The sequence below is a fragment of the Patella vulgata genome, chromosome 5 (genome assembly GCF_932274485.2).
Source record: "Patella vulgata chromosome 5, xgPatVulg1.2, whole genome shotgun sequence".
Lineage (NCBI taxonomy): Eukaryota > Metazoa > Mollusca > Gastropoda > Patellidae > Patella > Patella vulgata.
In genome coordinates, this window is record NC_065883.2 from 54,761,805 (window position 1) to 54,780,412 (window position 18,608).

Here is an 18,608-nt window from a genome sequence, read left to right on the forward strand (position 1 = left end):
ATTTGTTAATCGCTGACCATTTACAATAAATATCAAAGCCTAAGTAAATTCTTAGATCATTCTCTACTATCTTATTTTTTTTGCCCTTTAATTGCAGAGTTGTAATATTTTCACAACTATTAGCCTTAACATCAACACATAAGAAGCACACTTCTGTCATTCCACCAGACAAGCTGCCAGTTAGTGACAGCTTTACACTTTTATCCTGTAGGTGTCCCATGGTTGTATTTCAGGGAACCCAGTATTTTTCTAGTAAAATGGGGTATCTCTCTACTTTCCATATACATATACAAAATATGCCATACTTATATTAAAAATAACTACCCTATAAATACTTAAGTAAACGTAAAACATATAATGTATTTCAGGGCTTATACGATCTCGAGTTAAAGGTGCCAATGCTGCAGAAGCAGATGTTCTTACATTTTTAGATAGTCATTGTGAATGTAATAAACATTGGTTAGAACCATTATTAGAAAGAGTAGCCGAGGTGGGTTTAACATTATATAGCTACAATATATCCCAAGCTATGGTCATATTTAAATCTATAAATCATCTTACCTGATGTAAAATATTGATGTCACCTCCTTACTGGGAAGGTGACATATATGCCATTTGATGAATGTAACCAATCAACTGTCATTAACCCTTTGCATGCCAAGTATTTCATTGGAAATTTATTGTTTAAAAAGTGTTAATTCTAGATGAGTAAAATGTCGAACTGTGATATCTTTAACATAGCAATACAAATTTGTAATCACATTTAACTACACGTAACTTGACAATGTGGTACATATTGTTTAGAGATATGTGCATGCTCCTGATCTTTTAAAAAATATAATTAATAATTTATAACATTTAAATTAGGCCAATAGACTCAACTTATTGCTTCTGAAAGTCTTGAAATTGATTATTGCTACTTAGGCAAAGCAGAAAATATTCATCATAGAAGGCAGTCAAGACATTCACCTAATTAACACATACGCCAAGTTTAAACATTCTTTCTCCAATAGAATTTGAATTATTGCGTGGCGAAATTTAGTCTTTAATTTGGCTGATTTATATTGTAATATGCTTTAACCGGTTTACATAATACGTGCACATTTAAAAGAGCCTACATTAGTACATATACTCATAACTACAAAACACCCAGTTTATAGTGTTGATATTATGTATAAATTATTATAAAAAGGTATATTATTATTATTATAGGATAAGACTCGTGTTGTTAGTCCCATTATAGATGTTATTAGTATGGATAACTTTGACTACATTGGAGCGTCAGCGGATTTAAAGGGGGGTAAGTCCTGTGAATAACAATTGTGAACCAATATTTTGTTGGTCACATCTATGAAAAATTAAAACACTGTAGATTTAAATATATGAATATGTAGGACGATATCACAACTGCAGGAGTGTGCCATAAATATGTACTATCAGACTGAACTTTTGTGATTTAAATTACTTCTTAGTGTATAGTTAAAATTATTTGACTTCATTTAAAACAATGAATTGTTGTGCTATGTTGTTAATATATAGAATCATAAGGTACATGTTAAATTAATGCAACTATATTTAACAGGATTTGATTGGAATCTAGTATTTAAATGGGATTATATGACATCTGAAGAAAGAAATAAAAGATCATCTAATCCAGTATCACCAATAAGGTATTGTAAAACTTTCATCAAATGTCTGTGAGGTTTTCTTTAAATTTAAATATCTGTATTTATGCCATGATAAACCCTTAATGGCCTTTTAAGGATCTATGTCTTGACATTAGTATAGTGCACATATTGGAACTTAATGCCTTACTAGTAACATTGTAGCCAAGCCTCTCACTTTTAAGAATGATAAGCTTTGATGGTTTGATGTTTAAAACTTTAGGTTTTATTATGTTTTAATTCCACAGAACTCCTATGATAGCTGGAGGTTTGTTTGTAATAGATAAATCCTGGTTTAATAAATTAGGACAATATGATCCTGCCATGGATGTTTGGGGAGGAGAAAATCTTGGTAAGTTTTCAGGTGTTTTGTGGGAAGAGTCATTTAGGAATGAATGAATTGACCTTTCTTATTTTAAATGCTATTTATTATCTTAAAAATGAGAAAATTACACTTGTCCATTAACTATACCCACAGTATACAGCAATGCCATTACTGCAATATACCAAACCTGCCACAAACACTATAGTTTTAGCCTAGTAGTATACAGTATATAAAGGCAATTTTGCTGCAAACAAATATCAGTAAATCTTTGATTGGTGATTTTCATTTTTGTAGAGATATCATTCCGTGTGTGGCAGTGTCATGGATCTTTAGAAATAATTCCTTGTAGTAGAGTAGGTCATGTTTTCCGTAAACAACACCCATATACTTTCCCTGGGGGTAGTGGTAATATATTTACACGGTAAGTAAACTTGTATTGTTATATTGCCTTTGTAAACTAATATAAATTTAAAGTAATGTTATGGGATATACTAGCTTCCACTCTAAATATCTCAACCAGTTTTAAAAGATGAATGCTTATATCATATACAAATTTAAAGGCCTTTGAATACAGTATTTAAATGGATGCATAGTTGTGTCACATTTTCCACGTGGCTGATCTGTGAGTGTAGTGTTGTAATGTGGTGTGTCCGTAACTGGTAACTACCTGCTTCATTCAATATGGCACCTTGTACTGCTGTCTTGTGTGTGTGTTCTGTTAAGAAGTTTGGTTACATTGTCCCTGAAGGATTAGCTACTGGACTTAGTTTTCCCTTAATGTTGCTTTAGAGAAATAACTATGAAAACAAGCCTCTTTAACATGTTTTTATTTTGGTATTTTAGAAATACGCGTAGAGCAGCAGAAGTATGGATGGATGATTATAAACAGTTTTACTATGCAGCAGTTCCGTCGGCCAGACATGTCGATTTTGGAGAGTGAGTTATCATTTTAGTTGTATCACTTTATGGTATTTTTCTTGAGTATATATATATACATTTTTTTATTTACTGTGTATACAAAACTACAAACAAAGCTTGAGCATATCTGCATTTTGTTTACTACGTATGAAAAGTGCAAACAAAACTGGAGTATACTTGCATTTCATTTACTGTATACAAAGTACAAACAAAAATTGTGAGATTAGCAAATTTGTATTTGTATCAGAAGATAAGCTTAGAACAGATAATAGTCACCATTATGTGTGCTTTAGACTATTCAATTTTTGTTTTGTTTTCAGTATTACCAAAAGATTAGAATTAAGAAAACAACTGAATTGTAGACCGTTTAAATGGCTTCTTGAAAATGTCTATCCAGAATTAAAGTAAGTTTACATTCACAATTTGTTTTGCTATGTACGTGTTGTGTAATAGGCCTATTTTCACAGCTGAGTTGCACTCTCTTCTGCACATGCCATGATTCATAAATACTCTGTGTAACTAGGTTCTTTTCAAGTACAAAAAATACTATGTAAGGCCCTGCAAAATACCATACTTAATCCTTATTTGAAGTACATGTATGAGACAAAACATTTTCTTGCATTTATACCTTTCAAACTTGTAAAAACAGAGTTTAGAACAATATTGATCCTGTATAGTTATGCATAAAAACGTTAAATGTGAAGTAATGCTTAGTGACACAATGTAGAAGACATAATATTTGAAAAAAGGAACAAATTTTTATGGAAACAAACATTAGTTTGGGCCAATGTAGTTTGTATGAACTAAAGATTATTCACTGGGGTTCTGAAAGGGGATTGTAAACAAATAACATACCCAATACCCCTCGCCCCTAGGGTATCTAAATAAAATTTGCCTCTTGTGTATCTAAATGAAATTTGTCACCGAGAACAGTGTATCTTAAATGAAATTTGCTTCTAGTGTATCTTAAATGAAATTATAAAGATTGCTTCTAGTGTATCTTAAATGAAATTATAGTTAAATAAATTTTGCCATTCAGAACAGTTTATTATAAAATTTGCCACTGAGAATAGTGCTTCTAAATAAAATTTGCCACTGAGAATAGTGTATTATGAATAAAATTTGCCAATGAGAATAGTGTTTCTAACTCAAAATTGAAACTGAGAACAATGTATCTAAATAAAGTTGATCTATGTCATCTGATCATGATTTTTTGTAGATCATGTATAGGTAGGTCATTGTATATTGTTTAAAGGAATATTAACTGTATATGAACGGTAATTAGCTTAACATTTATCTAGATGTGTTAAAGATCAAAATGCTTTAGATATAGTGGTAAGTCTCGAATACTATAGCCTGGTTTAAACTGTTGTGGAAGATTGCTAAAAGGTATGTGTTTGTTAATACAGAGTACCAGATAGACAAGATGTATCATTTGGTAGTATACAACAACAATCTAAATGTATTGATACTATGGGACATTTTGCTGATGGTGTTCTAGGTCTTTATCCATGTCATCATTCAGGAGGAAATCAGGTATTTAAAACAGCTATGTTCAGGCCTAGAATTCTGCCAGATTATCATAGACTTCAACCTCATCGTGCTTAAACATGCATTATGCAAGAGCAAAATCTGCTTATTACAAGTCTTTCTTTAGGCCTGAAATGTTATCTTAATTATCAATTAGACATTTATTAACTTATCCAGACCATAATAAACTCTCGATGTCAAGGCTAGCCTTCGATTTTGGCTGGATTAGATTCCTATATGCGGCTAACGGCCGTTGATAATTAAATCAAAAAAAGTGGATAATCGAGACTTGCTGTTTATATTAATGATTTTAGTAATGATGACCAAGACTATGCCAAAATTTCACATGCTTCTTTCTCGGCTCATAGTGGATCAATTGGACTGAAATTTTCAGCAAATTACCTTTACACTATCTAGTTTTTAACTATTATAGCGAGAACTGCCATCTCATTATCTTATCTCCCATAATGTATCTTTAAATACTTATGTAGAATTTTCATTCAATAATTCTGTATAAATTTGTTAACAGTTGGAAAGAATTTGTACCAATATTTAGTAAATAAACAGAAGTTTTTTCCACAATAAGTTATGGTAATAAAAAATCCCAGTTCCCTACAACTGGAACAAAATCATCCAATTACATTAACTAACACATTCTACAGTAGATATCACTTGTGTGATAACTTTCATAATCTACTGAGCGCTAAGGAGATACCGCTTTACATGAATTTGATTGGTCAATTAAAAAGGAACTACTTTTTTATTAAATAGGAACTACTTTTTGGATCCAGTAATGTTGTTGGAGAAAAATTCTCAATTACCATAAACAATTACAATACTCCCTATAAACGTACAAGAATTATAGACAGTGAAACTGATTAGTTTGTTTATTTAATTAAGGAAATAATCAGGTTCAGTAAAATAAATCTATACCAAAGAGTTGTATTTATTTATTTGTGCACGTAAAAGAGGGTTGGGTGATAAATAAAATCTACTGCTCATCTTTTTTGATATCAAAAAAGATGAGTAGGAGATTCTCTATATATCAACACTCGTCGATAAAGTATAAAAAAAACTCGACAGAGCCGCGTTGTTTTTATACGCCCACATTTTCATGTGGACGTATTATTTTTTTATTTTATCGAGTGTTCATATTTTTTTTATCAAAAAAGACGAGTAGAAGATCCTTTATGTCACGGAGAATCCAAGTTGATTCTTGTCAAAATCAATCAATATTTAGGCCTGATGTTTTATTTACTCTACATGACCAGCACCAGTTTGTGTATACACGCACTTGACGCACTGCATGTTGACTAGTGTGATGCACCTATACACATACTGGTAAAGATTAATCTGTAATACTTTTAAAGAATAATTTCAAATCGAAAATATTTTGGGGGGGAGTGGTCTATTGTGTGCGCTTAAGGTCATTGAGACAAGTGGTGTGATTTCGATCCTTGTACGTGACAAGGAGTAGGGTCACTTGCCCAGCCACAAGAATTTTCTTCAAGGCCCCCCCCCCCCCCACTGTTTCATCCCACTGCCCCGGTTTCAGCCCACTGCTAAAACCCCTTAGAATGCAAGTGAATAATTGAAATAAAATTGAAATAGCTTAGTCTAGTTTGTGTCAAGTGAACTTGAAGCCCCATTTATCTTACTCTTTTACAAATTGAATATTCATGTATCAGTGTGTCAAGAAGATTTTCATAGAAATTTTTTTTATTATAAAGAATTTATATTCCCTTACTAATGATAATATGACCCAACTTGACATATTTTCATCATTTAAAGAACCAGATCATTATATTTTACATGTAAAATACATGTATTTGTAAAGATAGTACCATATTATTTATATGTACATGTGTAACATATTTATTATTTTTTTCTTTAGGAATTCTCTTTAACTAAAGATGGAAGTATAAAACACCTTGACCTTTGTTTAACTATGACAGGGATAACATCTGGTAATATTATAAAACTGTTTCAATGTCAGTCCAACAATTCACTACAGGTAATCACATATCTGACATTTACATGTATACAATTACCCTTATATCATACATTTTAAACACATGTTTACTTTTTATGCCCCTCTTTAATTGCATTATATGTAATAGACTGTGTTACAAGACATACAGTGTAGGACAGTTCCAATTTCTAACTAGAACTGTGATGCAGTGATGATGTTACTCTTGAACTGACGTCACTATATACTGACAAAATTGGTTATATCTCGGCAAAGGAAGACACTAGAAACACTTTTTTGATATCTATATGATTGTATTGATTCATACTATTTGTCCATTGAAATCAAATATCATAATTTTATACGAATAATGAACATCTTTTACTTCAAACAAATATTTGTATTGGAAGCTTAAAATACAGTTTTTGCCAAATTGACATTACTTCCAGTGATAATGAAAATGTTTTAAATTAGTTTTATGAAATTGTAAATGGCATAAAGCATCACATCATGAAAAATTTATGAAAATCAAATAATTATTTACACTTATTGACCAAAAACCTTGAAAAGTGACTATTTCTATTCACTTCTATTCAAATCCGCTATTTCTCAACAACTGAACAAGTAAGGAATCATTTTGTGATATCTATATGACTGCATTATTTCATTTTATTTGTTGAACGGAATCAAATGTCATGATTTTAAACACATAACAAATACGACTACTTTGAATAAAATATTTGTATTGCAGGCTAAAAATATACTTTTTGTTAAAATTACGCCATTTCTGGTGACTGTGAAATTGGTTTGGCCTAGTCAGATATTGCACTAGGCATCAAATGATGAAGACAAATTGAAAATCATATTATAATTGACTCTTTTGCACACAAAATAACGTGGAAAGTGACTCATGCAAAATTGCCTATTTTTCAGCAACTGCTTATATTACAAACTGATTTTGAAAAAGATTGTCTTTGTATGGATTGATGCTACAAGTTTATGAAAGTTAGGAAGAAATATTTTAAAATACAATTTTTAATTCCATGAATGCCAATATATACTCTTCAAAAAAAGTAGGGGATATTCAGAAACAAAACAAAACTTCGAAAATGCACTGCTGTTTTTATTAGAGGTAACCAGTGTATGTTAATAACAGGCCAATTGCCTACACATGAACATAAACAGTTCATATGGGCGGCTTATCTGACGGCCCCATTTCACTCGTAAAGAGAGACACCGTCAAAAGTAAAAATGGACGTTTTTGATTTTTGTCTTAATAATGAGTAATTGCTCCACCAATCCTCAGACAATCAGCAATTCGTCGTGATGCTCCTAATCAACCGTCCAATCACGATTTGGGGCAATCTGACCCACTCCTCTTGCAGTGCCACGGCCAATTCTTGCAGTGTTGTCAGTTGACGTTGACAAACACATCTCCCGATCAAATTAAACGTAACACACTAAAGCAAAGATACGCTAAACTGTAAATCTTATGCAAGAACCGATAGGAAAGCAAACATGAATAGATAAACCAGCACGTGGCAGTTTTCATCAACTCTTCCTTGAAGTGTTAAATTTGACAATGAACCCCTCCCACGTGTATGGCGCTATTGCGTTTCGCATGTGCAGCTCAGTGGTTCTGTTGGGGCGATAAATTCTTCATCTGTGAACATACTCTCAAAGCTTGTCAAATGTCCATGACTATTTATCATATTCCAACCTGCATAGGTATTTGCATTTCAATATCCCCTACTTTTTTTTGAAGAGTATATATGAGTAATTAAAAAACCAGAACAAACATGGTTATTTGGTTTATTAACCCTTGTGGGTTCACGTTGTGAGAATCACGTAGCAGGTATCATGGGGTCCATATGAACGCCAGTTATAATTCAAGTTTTTACGTACAGATATATTTGAATTAAAAGGCAGCGTTTTGGTTTTTATTTGCATTCATATTTGACATCTGAAAAACAAGTAAATTATTATCCAAAAACATTTTAGTGACATATGGAAAAGATTTAATAATTCTCACCAAATTGCTACTTTGTGTACTATGTGATAAAGAGGTTAAATGGCAATTCACGCTTTATACAAAAACAATTCAATATTTGGAATTCATCATTTAATTTTTGGTATTTGTAACATGCAGATGCTAAAAGAGGGAATACTCTGGCATACGCAATATGGTTTCAGGCAGCAAACACATAAGCAAAATCACTACTGTGAGTTATAAGTTAGGGGTACTTGCTATGTGTAAAAATGTATTGGATACAAAGTCATTAAATTTCAGAAAGTTGTACCCAGTAGTTGTTAAAAAACACTATAAAACATGTGCATGGGGTCCACGGAGACCCCACGTGAACCGACAAGGGTTAAAGGTGCTTGGCTAAATGATTGGTTTATCGTAAGGCTTCTGTTTCTTCAGACCTCTTTCATCATACTACTGATCATTTTCATTTCCATAATGACCACTTTTTTTCTGTTCTCTTTCAGAAATGGGAAAGATATAATGACAACACAATGATAAAACATGCTGAATTTTCTTTCTGTATAGACAGTTCAAAAGTTGATTCAAGTGGAATTATAGCAAAAGATTGTGATACTACTTTGCAGTCACAGAAATTTTCATTTACTTTAGAAAAAACATAAAGTAAATTTAAAATAACATCAAAACAAAATCTTTTTTACAATAATGGATCATGTTCATCAGCTTTAGCATTATTTTTATCATGATTTTTATAAAATAATTTTTATGTCTTGATCAAAATTTTTTTTAATGTTATAAATATTTTCCAATTATAAATATTCAAATTGAAAGGATGAGATTAAGAAAGTGTCTGTGCCATTTTACAGTGTTTATTCCATTAGATACACATAGTTTCTATGGGAAGTGGTTTTAGATTGACTAACAGGTTTTGCTTGTTCCCAAATCCATATCCAGCAATGAATTTAGATTATGTGCAATAAGAAACAAAAAATGAAATAGCATTTGACCCATTGTTATTTCTCAACCTTTCAGTTATTTATGTTTATATAAATATTTTTAAAGAATTTTTTTTAATTATTCAATATTATTTTAATGAATAGGACTTCCAGATTATAAATGAAAATACACAATGTGCTTCCATTGATATTGATATTTTATAAATCATTTTACATGCTTAAATCTATAAATATATGCTGTCTGATTTTATTTGTATATAGTTTGTAATGATTGTCAAAGCCAAACCCATGATGGTGAATTATATTCCATATTCCAATGTTGTTCCGTAATATCAAATCAAAAATATAATTTCCTCGGTCAATTACATTCTCTGTATATTGATTTTCATTGAATATTTATTTCATCGTTGTATTTATATTGTCATTCTAATGAAAATGTATGCCTAACTAAAGACCCACTGAAGCTCAGAATATTTTATTTGTGAATATATACCGGCGATACAGGTAATAATGTTTTAAGTTACTCAAAAATATACTATATACGGTAATCAAAGCTCAAAACAACAACTTTTTAAACAAATCTAAATTTCTTATTTTAGATTATTTATTTTCTCATCCCAATTCAGGCATGTGGGCCTTCATGGTGATAATCTTTAAACCCCTGTAATCCAAATTAATTATGGCAAAATAATCAACAGAATAAACCAAATAATATAGTGAGTGCATGTACTTACATTTATAGTCTATTTAATATATTTAAAATTGAAATATTTCTTTATTATTCTATCCCTCTTGCCAAAATAGCATTATATTGCTAGATTTTAATTTTATGTGATTGTAATAAGTTGTATAATATATTCAGTATTAATGTGTCTTCCATAGTTATGTTGTTGTAAATATTTAAATCTGTCATTATACCATAAAATTTACAGAGTTAGCGTAACTGTTGTCAAGTATCAGTGTGAATTATTGTAATTGTATTGTAACAGTGTTTTAATTAATGTAAATTAGATTTATTTTATTGTACAAGAATTAAACTATATAAACCAAATACTCCAACTATTTAATCTTATGTGATATGTAGATGAAGTAATTTAATACCAAGGTTATATATTGTATAGCTGAATACATTAATAATAGTGTGATGACGATACTACACTCTAACAAAGTCAGTAGAAAGCATACAATATTTCATATACATATTTACATGTGCATACTTGCTAAATTAGCAAAATCTCACATTAGAAAACTGGATAGAGTATTGAAGCTTTATTTCAGTTCCATATAGTGATGTATATTCAGAGTGTTTAAAAGGAAGGAGACAAGAGGCACAACATCTTTTTGAGTACTTATATTGCCATAAACAGGTGGTCCGTGTACCCCCAAAGAAGCATTATTTTCATGTGATGTTCCAAAGAGGGGTGTGGCTTGGCATGCCCTCATGCTCCCACTCCTGAATATGCCACTGGTTTTATGTGTGTTGATACAATATTATAGTTATAGAGTATAGTTGGTTTAATAAAGCATGCATAGATAGAGGTAATTATGTAGGCTTTATAAAAGACACATGAAGGTAATCAAAAGTAGAATCCTATGCTGTTATTCTATTATTAAATCAGAAATCTTATTTGAGGTTAAAGGGTAACTGAATTAGAATAGTAGAACCCAGATTGTATGTGATTAAAACAGCTATTGAAGTACATTATGTAATATTTAGGAATGGTTTTATTTAATCTGTTATATTGCTTTTATTGTAAGGTTGTTATTTGTGTTAAAGGACTAGTCATTATTATATGGTAATGTTCAGCTTTTATATTATTAAAATCCAATATTTAATTATTTGAGCATTAAAATAAACATTTTTTTCCAACATGAACAATGTTTGTTTTTCTCTTCAGCAGGAATGTATGAGGTAATTATTGCATTTAAAGATGAAATTTATGTATATCGTTTTACATTAGTAACTTGTGGGTTGTGGATCACCAAGTGATTTAAAATGATCACCAGTTATCTATGCAAATCATGGGTTCGATAAGGGCTTTGTATGTGAAAAGAAGAAGGGTTGCCTGGCAAACTTTTAAAGACACCTTGTGTAAATGGATAATTGAAAAGGAACTATAACAAATGTTTGTCCTGAAATCACCTGATTAATCATAAACAACTCATCAAACTCCATTTCACAATCTCGTAAAGGATCTGGTTGAAGTTTCTAACCTGGTGGTGTCACTGAGTGTAGTGGGTTTTAACAAATGGATTTACCCTGTGAAATTTTCCTCTGAATTCCATGGTTGCTATCTCAGATACCAGACTAGTTGATCTATTTTCTTCAAGACAACCCATTGTGACACTAATGTTATACAATTTAAGACATAACTTACTTTTCCATATCCTTAGAAACTTCAAAATGTTATCTGAACCTTGACACAATCTATTGGGAACCATTGGGGAGCAACAGTGGCTCTGTATTGACCAAGCACATGACTCAGAATTTTCCATCCTAGTTTCCCCTTGTCTGTGTTGAAAGGCAGAGGGCTGGCATGAAAAAAGGATCTAGTCGTTGGGATGGTACGGAAAAAAAAAATCCAACCATTTACATTGTCTTGCATACACATAAAACCCTTGACAGTTCAAATTTTTAGGTGCAAAAGCCACTGCTAGGAAAAAATCCCCCTTAAAGCACACTGCATGGTGATCTTTATTAGCCCGGTTAGTGCAGAAATGTAGTCACTAATCAGTGAAAAAGGGCATGGGTACTTGGAAGGGGTGAAATTAAAATTTACAACAATCAGATCTAATTTTGGTCATTTGCCATAGCCCTCAGTCATGACCAGTATATATTGCCGACATGGAACCCATGATATATATATTGGAAACACTAGATACTGTCTGTAAATTTAATGGTTGAGATTGCTACATGTTTTAATATGGTCCATAAATGTCAGTTGGCACACACATGTAAATCAAATACTATTATAATATACATTACCAGAAGGTAATGACTGTCTAATTTAATAGATTGGGTGATTTGTCTTTTCTGATGGACATTAAATCATAATAAAACAGACCCCTTCCCAACTGATATCAATCCCCCACCCCCATGACTAGAGAAAGTTTAAACACATTTGAACAAAGCCGAGGATGATGATGGATGTTTAAGACTACAGTGCATGTAAGAAAAGCTTATGACAATGTCAAAACTTTTACCTGGTACATGTATACACCTAGATCTCGAGGCCCTAGGCTTCATCCTGCCATGGTGATGGGGGGGCAGAATACAATAGATCACTGATTAATCCCTGTTTAACAATGACAAGTAAGTCAACAATAATTTTAAACTGTCTCATTTATTTACAAAGTCCATACTACATTACATAATTTTATATAACTACATAATAAATCACAGTCACATCATCCATAAACATATTTAATTATATATTATGAATGTCAAAATTTGTTTCAAGGTACTTACAAAATAAAATTCTATAAGCTGCCAAAATAAATTTAAATAGATAAATATGTTGTAGTTTAGTATGGTACTATGATTCTGGAAATTCTCCATCACTAGGTTTTATCCGTTATCTGTCATAAATGATTGAGTTATTATGCTTTTGCTTTATTAAAGCTGTAAGATTAGATAAAGAGCTGACAGTTCTCGCTATAATAGTTAAAAAAAAGATAATGAAATGAGAATATGCTGAAAATTTCAGTCAAATTACTTCACTCTGAGCCAAGCTATCGGGGATATAAATTATTGTCTAGCATCGATTGTGATTACTACCGCTGTTACGATAATAAAGTCTCGACTATCCATTTTACAGTTATTTCATCAACCACAAAACATTTTCAAATCTACTAAATATAGGAGCCATCCGATGACATCAAGAGCTTATTATGGTCTTGGTAAGTTAATTAATGTCTAATTAATAATTTATATAACACTTCAGGCCTAAAGAAAGACTGCAATAGGCAGATTTAGCTCTTGCATAATATATGTTTAACTCAAATACCGTTAGTAGCCTACAAAGATGCAGTTGGCCCATTTTATTTTGTCCCCACATACACCCACATTCTATGTGGGAGTATATAGTGTTGTCCATCCATATGTCTATAAATCTTGCATACACCCTACAGGTCAGATTACCTGCTCAGGAGTTTTTTGGAAATGCAGACTTGCGCTAAGATTTTTCAAAGGGTTACTGTCTCTATTGGTCAGTAGTTTTGTCAGCTGCTGCTGGTGGGCATATATATGTTACATTGTGAAGCAGCTTTTCTGGGTGGACTGTTAACAAAAGTGAATACAAATCCAATTTTGCATTCCTTCCGACCATTGGAAGATGGAAATTGTAGGTCAGTACCAGGGAGGTTCGGGAATTTCTGGAGCCCAAAATATCTGCTTTATATAAATGAGTATTTTGGGGAATAATAACCCTAACCCTTGGATCCAATTTACCTTTTACCCCTTAGGGTTATTATTTCCCAAAATACTCATTCATATAAAGTGGCCATTATGGACTCTAATTTAATAGATTGGGTGATTTGTCTATTCTTCTACTAAGTACACTTGCTGACCAGTAATCAAAACCAAGAGTTACGAAAATTCTGCAGAAATATTTTGTCATTTGCACATATTCCATCAGTTAATAAATCTATTTATAGGTAAGTAAAAATTAAGACGAAAGCTAATGGAGGCGTACAATTTTCAAAAAATATAACCATCATGTCTAGTGACATGGTTTACTTTCATGTATAATATATCAGGTAAATGTTTTGGTGTTTTTATTCCAGTTCATAACCAGCGGCTGCCAGGCAGGATACGACCACATTTAGCAAGAGATGGATAGTGATTTTTTGTACAATCAAGGGCCATAATTCAAGAAGTTAAGATCCGATATGTGCGAGAATATAGAAAGGGACCAAGATCTTTGGGTTATAAACTTTATAATATAAAGATATATTTCAAGTTTTCTCAAAATCGGATCAAAATTGTGTCCTCTAGAGGGTCAACAATACCCCACAACCTTAATATACCATATATTTACACCGTTTGCATACGAGGGGTGGCCATTTTGTCCGGCAGTTTTGGTCTGATTTTCACGAAATTCAAACTCAACCATCATTAGGGTGTAACAGTGATATACTAAAAGGTTTTTTTAAATCAGATAAAAACTGTGACCTCTAAAGGGACCACAATCTAAAAACACAATTTTTCGTACAATCAGGGGCCATAATTCAAGAAGTTACGATCCGATGTGCGCGAATTTCAAAAGGAAACACAATATTTGGGTTATAAACATGCATTTCAAGTTTCATCAAAATTAGTTCAAATTGTGACCTCTAGAGTGTCCAGAAGCTAAAAATGTGATTTTTCGTACAATCAGGGGTCATAATCCATGAAGTTAAGGTCTGATACATGGCAATATCGAAAGGAAGCGAGATCTTTGGGAGATAGACCTATGTTTCAAGTTTCGTCAAATCGGATAAAAATTGTTACCTGTAGAGTGTCCACAAACAAATTGTGGAGGGACAGACGGACAAGGGCGACAACAATATACCTCCACATGAAAATGTGGGCATATAAAAACTAACTACTGTATATAATAAACTCATAAATGTGCTACAAATAGGCATTTATGAAGCTTTTCGAAAATATAGTATTTTCCAACCCAAGTAGCATTTGCAGTGAACTAGATAAAGGCATTAATGGAAATGGCATAATACTTGAGAGTCATGACTGTGGTCAATGAAGGGCTATGATCATCAATCCAAACATGACAGCCATTAAAAAATCCATCATTTACTAGTGTTCCATATACTGCCCCAGATCGTCTGATTCAGTAGTTTGAGGCAGTCTCAGGTGCAGTAATTTCAAGTTGTACAGACTGGTATGAAGTAATTTTTATCTAGGAACTAGAGGTTATTCCATATAATGTATTATACATGGCATAAAGTTTTACATTTCTATAAACAAACTCAATAGAAACATAAAATGCCTACAAGTTATATTTATAGCGTGCTATAAATGACTTGTAACATTGACAACTGCTCAACATGCTTATTGTTATTGCACAGAAAACCCACCCCACTTCTCTATATGATTTCTACTAAAACTAGTGTGCAATAACATTGAACATGTCTAGTTATTGCATGGTTAAGCATAACAATATAGTTTTTTTTTTTATTATGCATGATCTTGTAATATCTATTTGCCATTGATCTGTTATTTCATAGTTACATACATGTAAGTTCAATAAAGGAGTTGTAGAGTAAAATACTTGATTTATGTGTACTTCTTGAAATGGGCCCTTTGAGACTTTACAATGACTTATTTGGGGCCATATTAATTTTTACTCAGTTGCATTTTTGCTCAAATTTCAATTCCTCATCCAACCATCTAAAATATATACAATGTCAATCAATCCTGTCCAAACAAGAGTTAAGATAAAATTTGAGTTTAGTAAAAGGACTAAATGGCTTCTAGAGTTAGTAGCAAGTTATTTTCAGCCCATGTTATATTGACAGTTTCACTAATAAATTATCAATGGTCTATACAACACATTTTATTTGATTTAAAAAAGAGATTGTTTGGGTATTTTATTAAAAAAGAGATTGTTTGGGTATTTTATTAAAAAAGAGATTGTTTGGGTATTTTATTTAAAAAAAATAATCACATAACCATTTCAAAATACTTATAAATGCAGTATCATCTATATACTTACAACACATACACACTTGTAAACTATCGATATTTTCATTTACCAAATAATTTGCTGGCTAAACTAAGATTTCTACTATCTAAATCTCCAACAGTTCTTTCTAATTCCCTTATTTTAGCATCCTGCATTTCACTTATTAAACCTAATTCCTGTAAACGTCTTTCTAATTCTAAGTCTTTTTGTAACATTGCCTGTTCTTTTAGTTCTTCTTTTGCCGCAGAACGTGAATATTCCATATAAAGTATTATTGATGCTGAAGTAAATAAGATGAATTCTCCTAACATCTCTGCTCCTAGTTCTATTGCCATGGAGTCACTGAGTTTATCAACATGTGTTGCTTTACCCATTCCCATTAATTTAAGTCTTACATTGACATCCATCCAATGGTATACTGAAAATGAAAAATAAAATATGCAATACAGAACTATTGTTTGATATATAGACACATAATTCTGATTAGCAAGTCGTTATACTAATATTATCATTTTAATGCCTTAATACCTAAAGTCTCTGTGTGTCATTTCCATTTTTCCCAAAATATCACATTTTCCAAAGGTTATAATCCATGCTAAATGTACTGAAAATTGATTATTTAACATCTAATAAAAACAAAAAACAAAATCAGAATGGCTCAGCAACAAATTCTAGCAAAGATTATATGTCATGCCAGCTTGTTTTGACTATATCCTTTTATATTGTTTGCAGAGAATGTCAAATGTTGGCAAATTTTCAGTTCATCATATCTTTGTAATATTGAACAGAATTGGAGCTTTTTTGACTGATATTCATTTTAGAGATTTACCTTTCACAATATTGTAGTTTGCAACTTGCAAGGGATTCATCAATCTCTAAAATGACGTTCAGAGACTTAAAACCTGATATGGGCCTACATTGTCATCACCTTTGTTCTGTCGAAAACCGTGTTTCATGTGTCACAGTTTTTCCAATGTCTGGGCAAAATTTCCTTCATAGCACACTGTATGGCATACGCCCGTCTTCATTAGCCAAGTTGGAGCAGAAAAGCCAAACTGTAGGATGTTAAAGTTAAACCCCATTTCATTTATTCAATTTATTCAGGATATAATTTGACTGGGATTGTCTAGTTGTAGATTCTGTCACTGTTCTGATTCCCTCCTTTAAGCTTGGGTATGAACTTGGCTTTATGGTTACTGGTTTGAAGTTGCATAGTACGCCCTTCAGTGGGCTTAAGAGTTAAGGCTTAAAGGAGCTAAATTGCTAATATTTGGTTCCTAGAAATTAACACAAATGGGTCGCAACACATATAATAATGTAATATGAATGTATATGAACTGATTTACATTCAATCGTTTCCATTTTTACTCTATTGTCAAATCAATTATGTTCGATGAAATTCGCAAGAAGTCTCAATTGAGTGGCAATCTCTAACGTCCGGTCATTCCAGTCTACACCGATAGTATTTATTGGGTATGCTCTCCAGATAAGAAAATGGCGTCACCGAATGACATAACTCATGGATTATGTCTAGCCTCGTTTTTCAAGTCCCTCGTTACAAATGGCGCTGAAACGCAGTATGGTACACGATTCGTGTACCAATGGTAATATGTTTATTTTGTCTTAAAAATTGGATATCAAGCCCCATCTTTTACCGCGGTAAGATCACATCACAAATGTTGATTTAAATTGACAAATAATTTGTGTTTTCAATGTCTTAAACTTTGGATGATAATGAGTCAGAGATTTAGCTACTTCAACTTAAGCATGGACCTTATAATAACGTCCATAAGTAACCAGGCCTAATCTGGTGCAAAACACCCACCACTTATTATTAGCTAAATAAAAAATTATTTTAAAAATAAAACCCAGACTTTAGATAGATCTATCTGTACGTTAGATCATCTACACTGTCATAAGGGTAAAGAGTCCCTCTTCATTTGTTGATGACTTTCATTTTCAATCTAAACCAACCGACATGATATAAAATACTATAACATTAATGGCCAGTATAATACTTACTCTGGGCAGGTGGCATACACACATAGTTTCTAAAGAAAGGGCTTGATTTGGCCCTACTTTTTAAAGCATTGGCAAGTGGCTTACTAATTTGTTTTAATGCTAAATAGCCAAGTTTAACGATGGGAAACGGACCGACCATGTTGTCACTTTCAGCAAAATTGCTTCACCCGGAAGTATTTGTCTGCTACGAAAATAATCAGAGTGATTTCCCCTTTTCATCTTTTAATTTGTTTACTACTTTGTCTAGTTTTAATCGCGTGCATTTTACTGCTTAGGATAAGTCTGATTGATTGATGCTTTATAAAACGATAAATGTGTTACCATATCTATTTATTTCTTTTCGAACATAAATAAATATTTCATGTTACGTTACGGTAAAACAGGGCCGACGGAAGCAATTCTTGATTGGGGGGGGGGGGGCTAAAGCCCCCCCCCCCACTCCGCCAAGGGGGACAGTAAGGCAGCCAGGGGTCTGTGCAAGTCAGAAAAGGAGTGACGTAGGAGCGAGTCTGACGTATCAGACTAATTAGAGCAGGTTATCCAGTCTAGGC

At 32.2% G+C, this 18,608-nt stretch overlaps 2 protein-coding genes across 3 annotated transcripts in view; one reads left to right on the top strand and one right to left on the bottom strand.

Annotated features, from left to right (window-relative positions):
• The window catches only part of LOC126821116 (polypeptide N-acetylgalactosaminyltransferase 2), a 41,200-nt gene extending 29,978 nt beyond the window's left edge, over positions 1 to 11,222 (top strand). The window contains exons 6-15 of one of the 2 annotated variants that reach the window (XM_050549442.2): positions 369 to 490; positions 1,213 to 1,300; positions 1,583 to 1,670; positions 1,913 to 2,016; positions 2,284 to 2,410; positions 2,833 to 2,925; positions 3,228 to 3,311; positions 4,317 to 4,443; positions 6,332 to 6,451; positions 8,900 to 11,222. In XM_050549442.2, coding sequence (XP_050405399.2) covers positions 369 to 490; positions 1,213 to 1,300; positions 1,583 to 1,670; positions 1,913 to 2,016; positions 2,284 to 2,410; positions 2,833 to 2,925; positions 3,228 to 3,311; positions 4,317 to 4,443; positions 6,332 to 6,451; positions 8,900 to 9,055 — 1,109 coding nt within the window. In that variant the 3' untranslated portion in view covers positions 9,056 to 11,222. Of the gene's footprint in view, positions 1 to 368; positions 491 to 1,212; positions 1,301 to 1,582; positions 1,671 to 1,912; positions 2,017 to 2,283; positions 2,411 to 2,832; positions 2,930 to 3,227; positions 3,312 to 4,316; positions 4,444 to 6,331; positions 6,452 to 8,899 lie in introns of those variants that run through there. The other variant, XM_050549443.2, reaches the window with a different exon arrangement.
• A 1,435-nt stretch (positions 11,223 to 12,657) lies between these two features.
• LOC126821126 (putative OPA3-like protein CG13603) lies at positions 12,658 to 18,241 on the bottom strand. The gene is made up of 2 exons (XM_050549460.2): positions 18,058 to 18,241; positions 12,658 to 16,453 (listed from the first exon to the last, which is right to left on the bottom strand). Exons 1-2 carry the CDS (start codon positions 18,194 to 18,196, stop codon positions 16,098 to 16,100), a joined length of 495 nt encoding a protein of 164 aa, XP_050405417.1. The 5' UTR covers positions 18,197 to 18,241; the 3' UTR covers positions 12,658 to 16,097.
• Between the last annotated feature and the right edge of the window lie 367 nt (positions 18,242 to 18,608).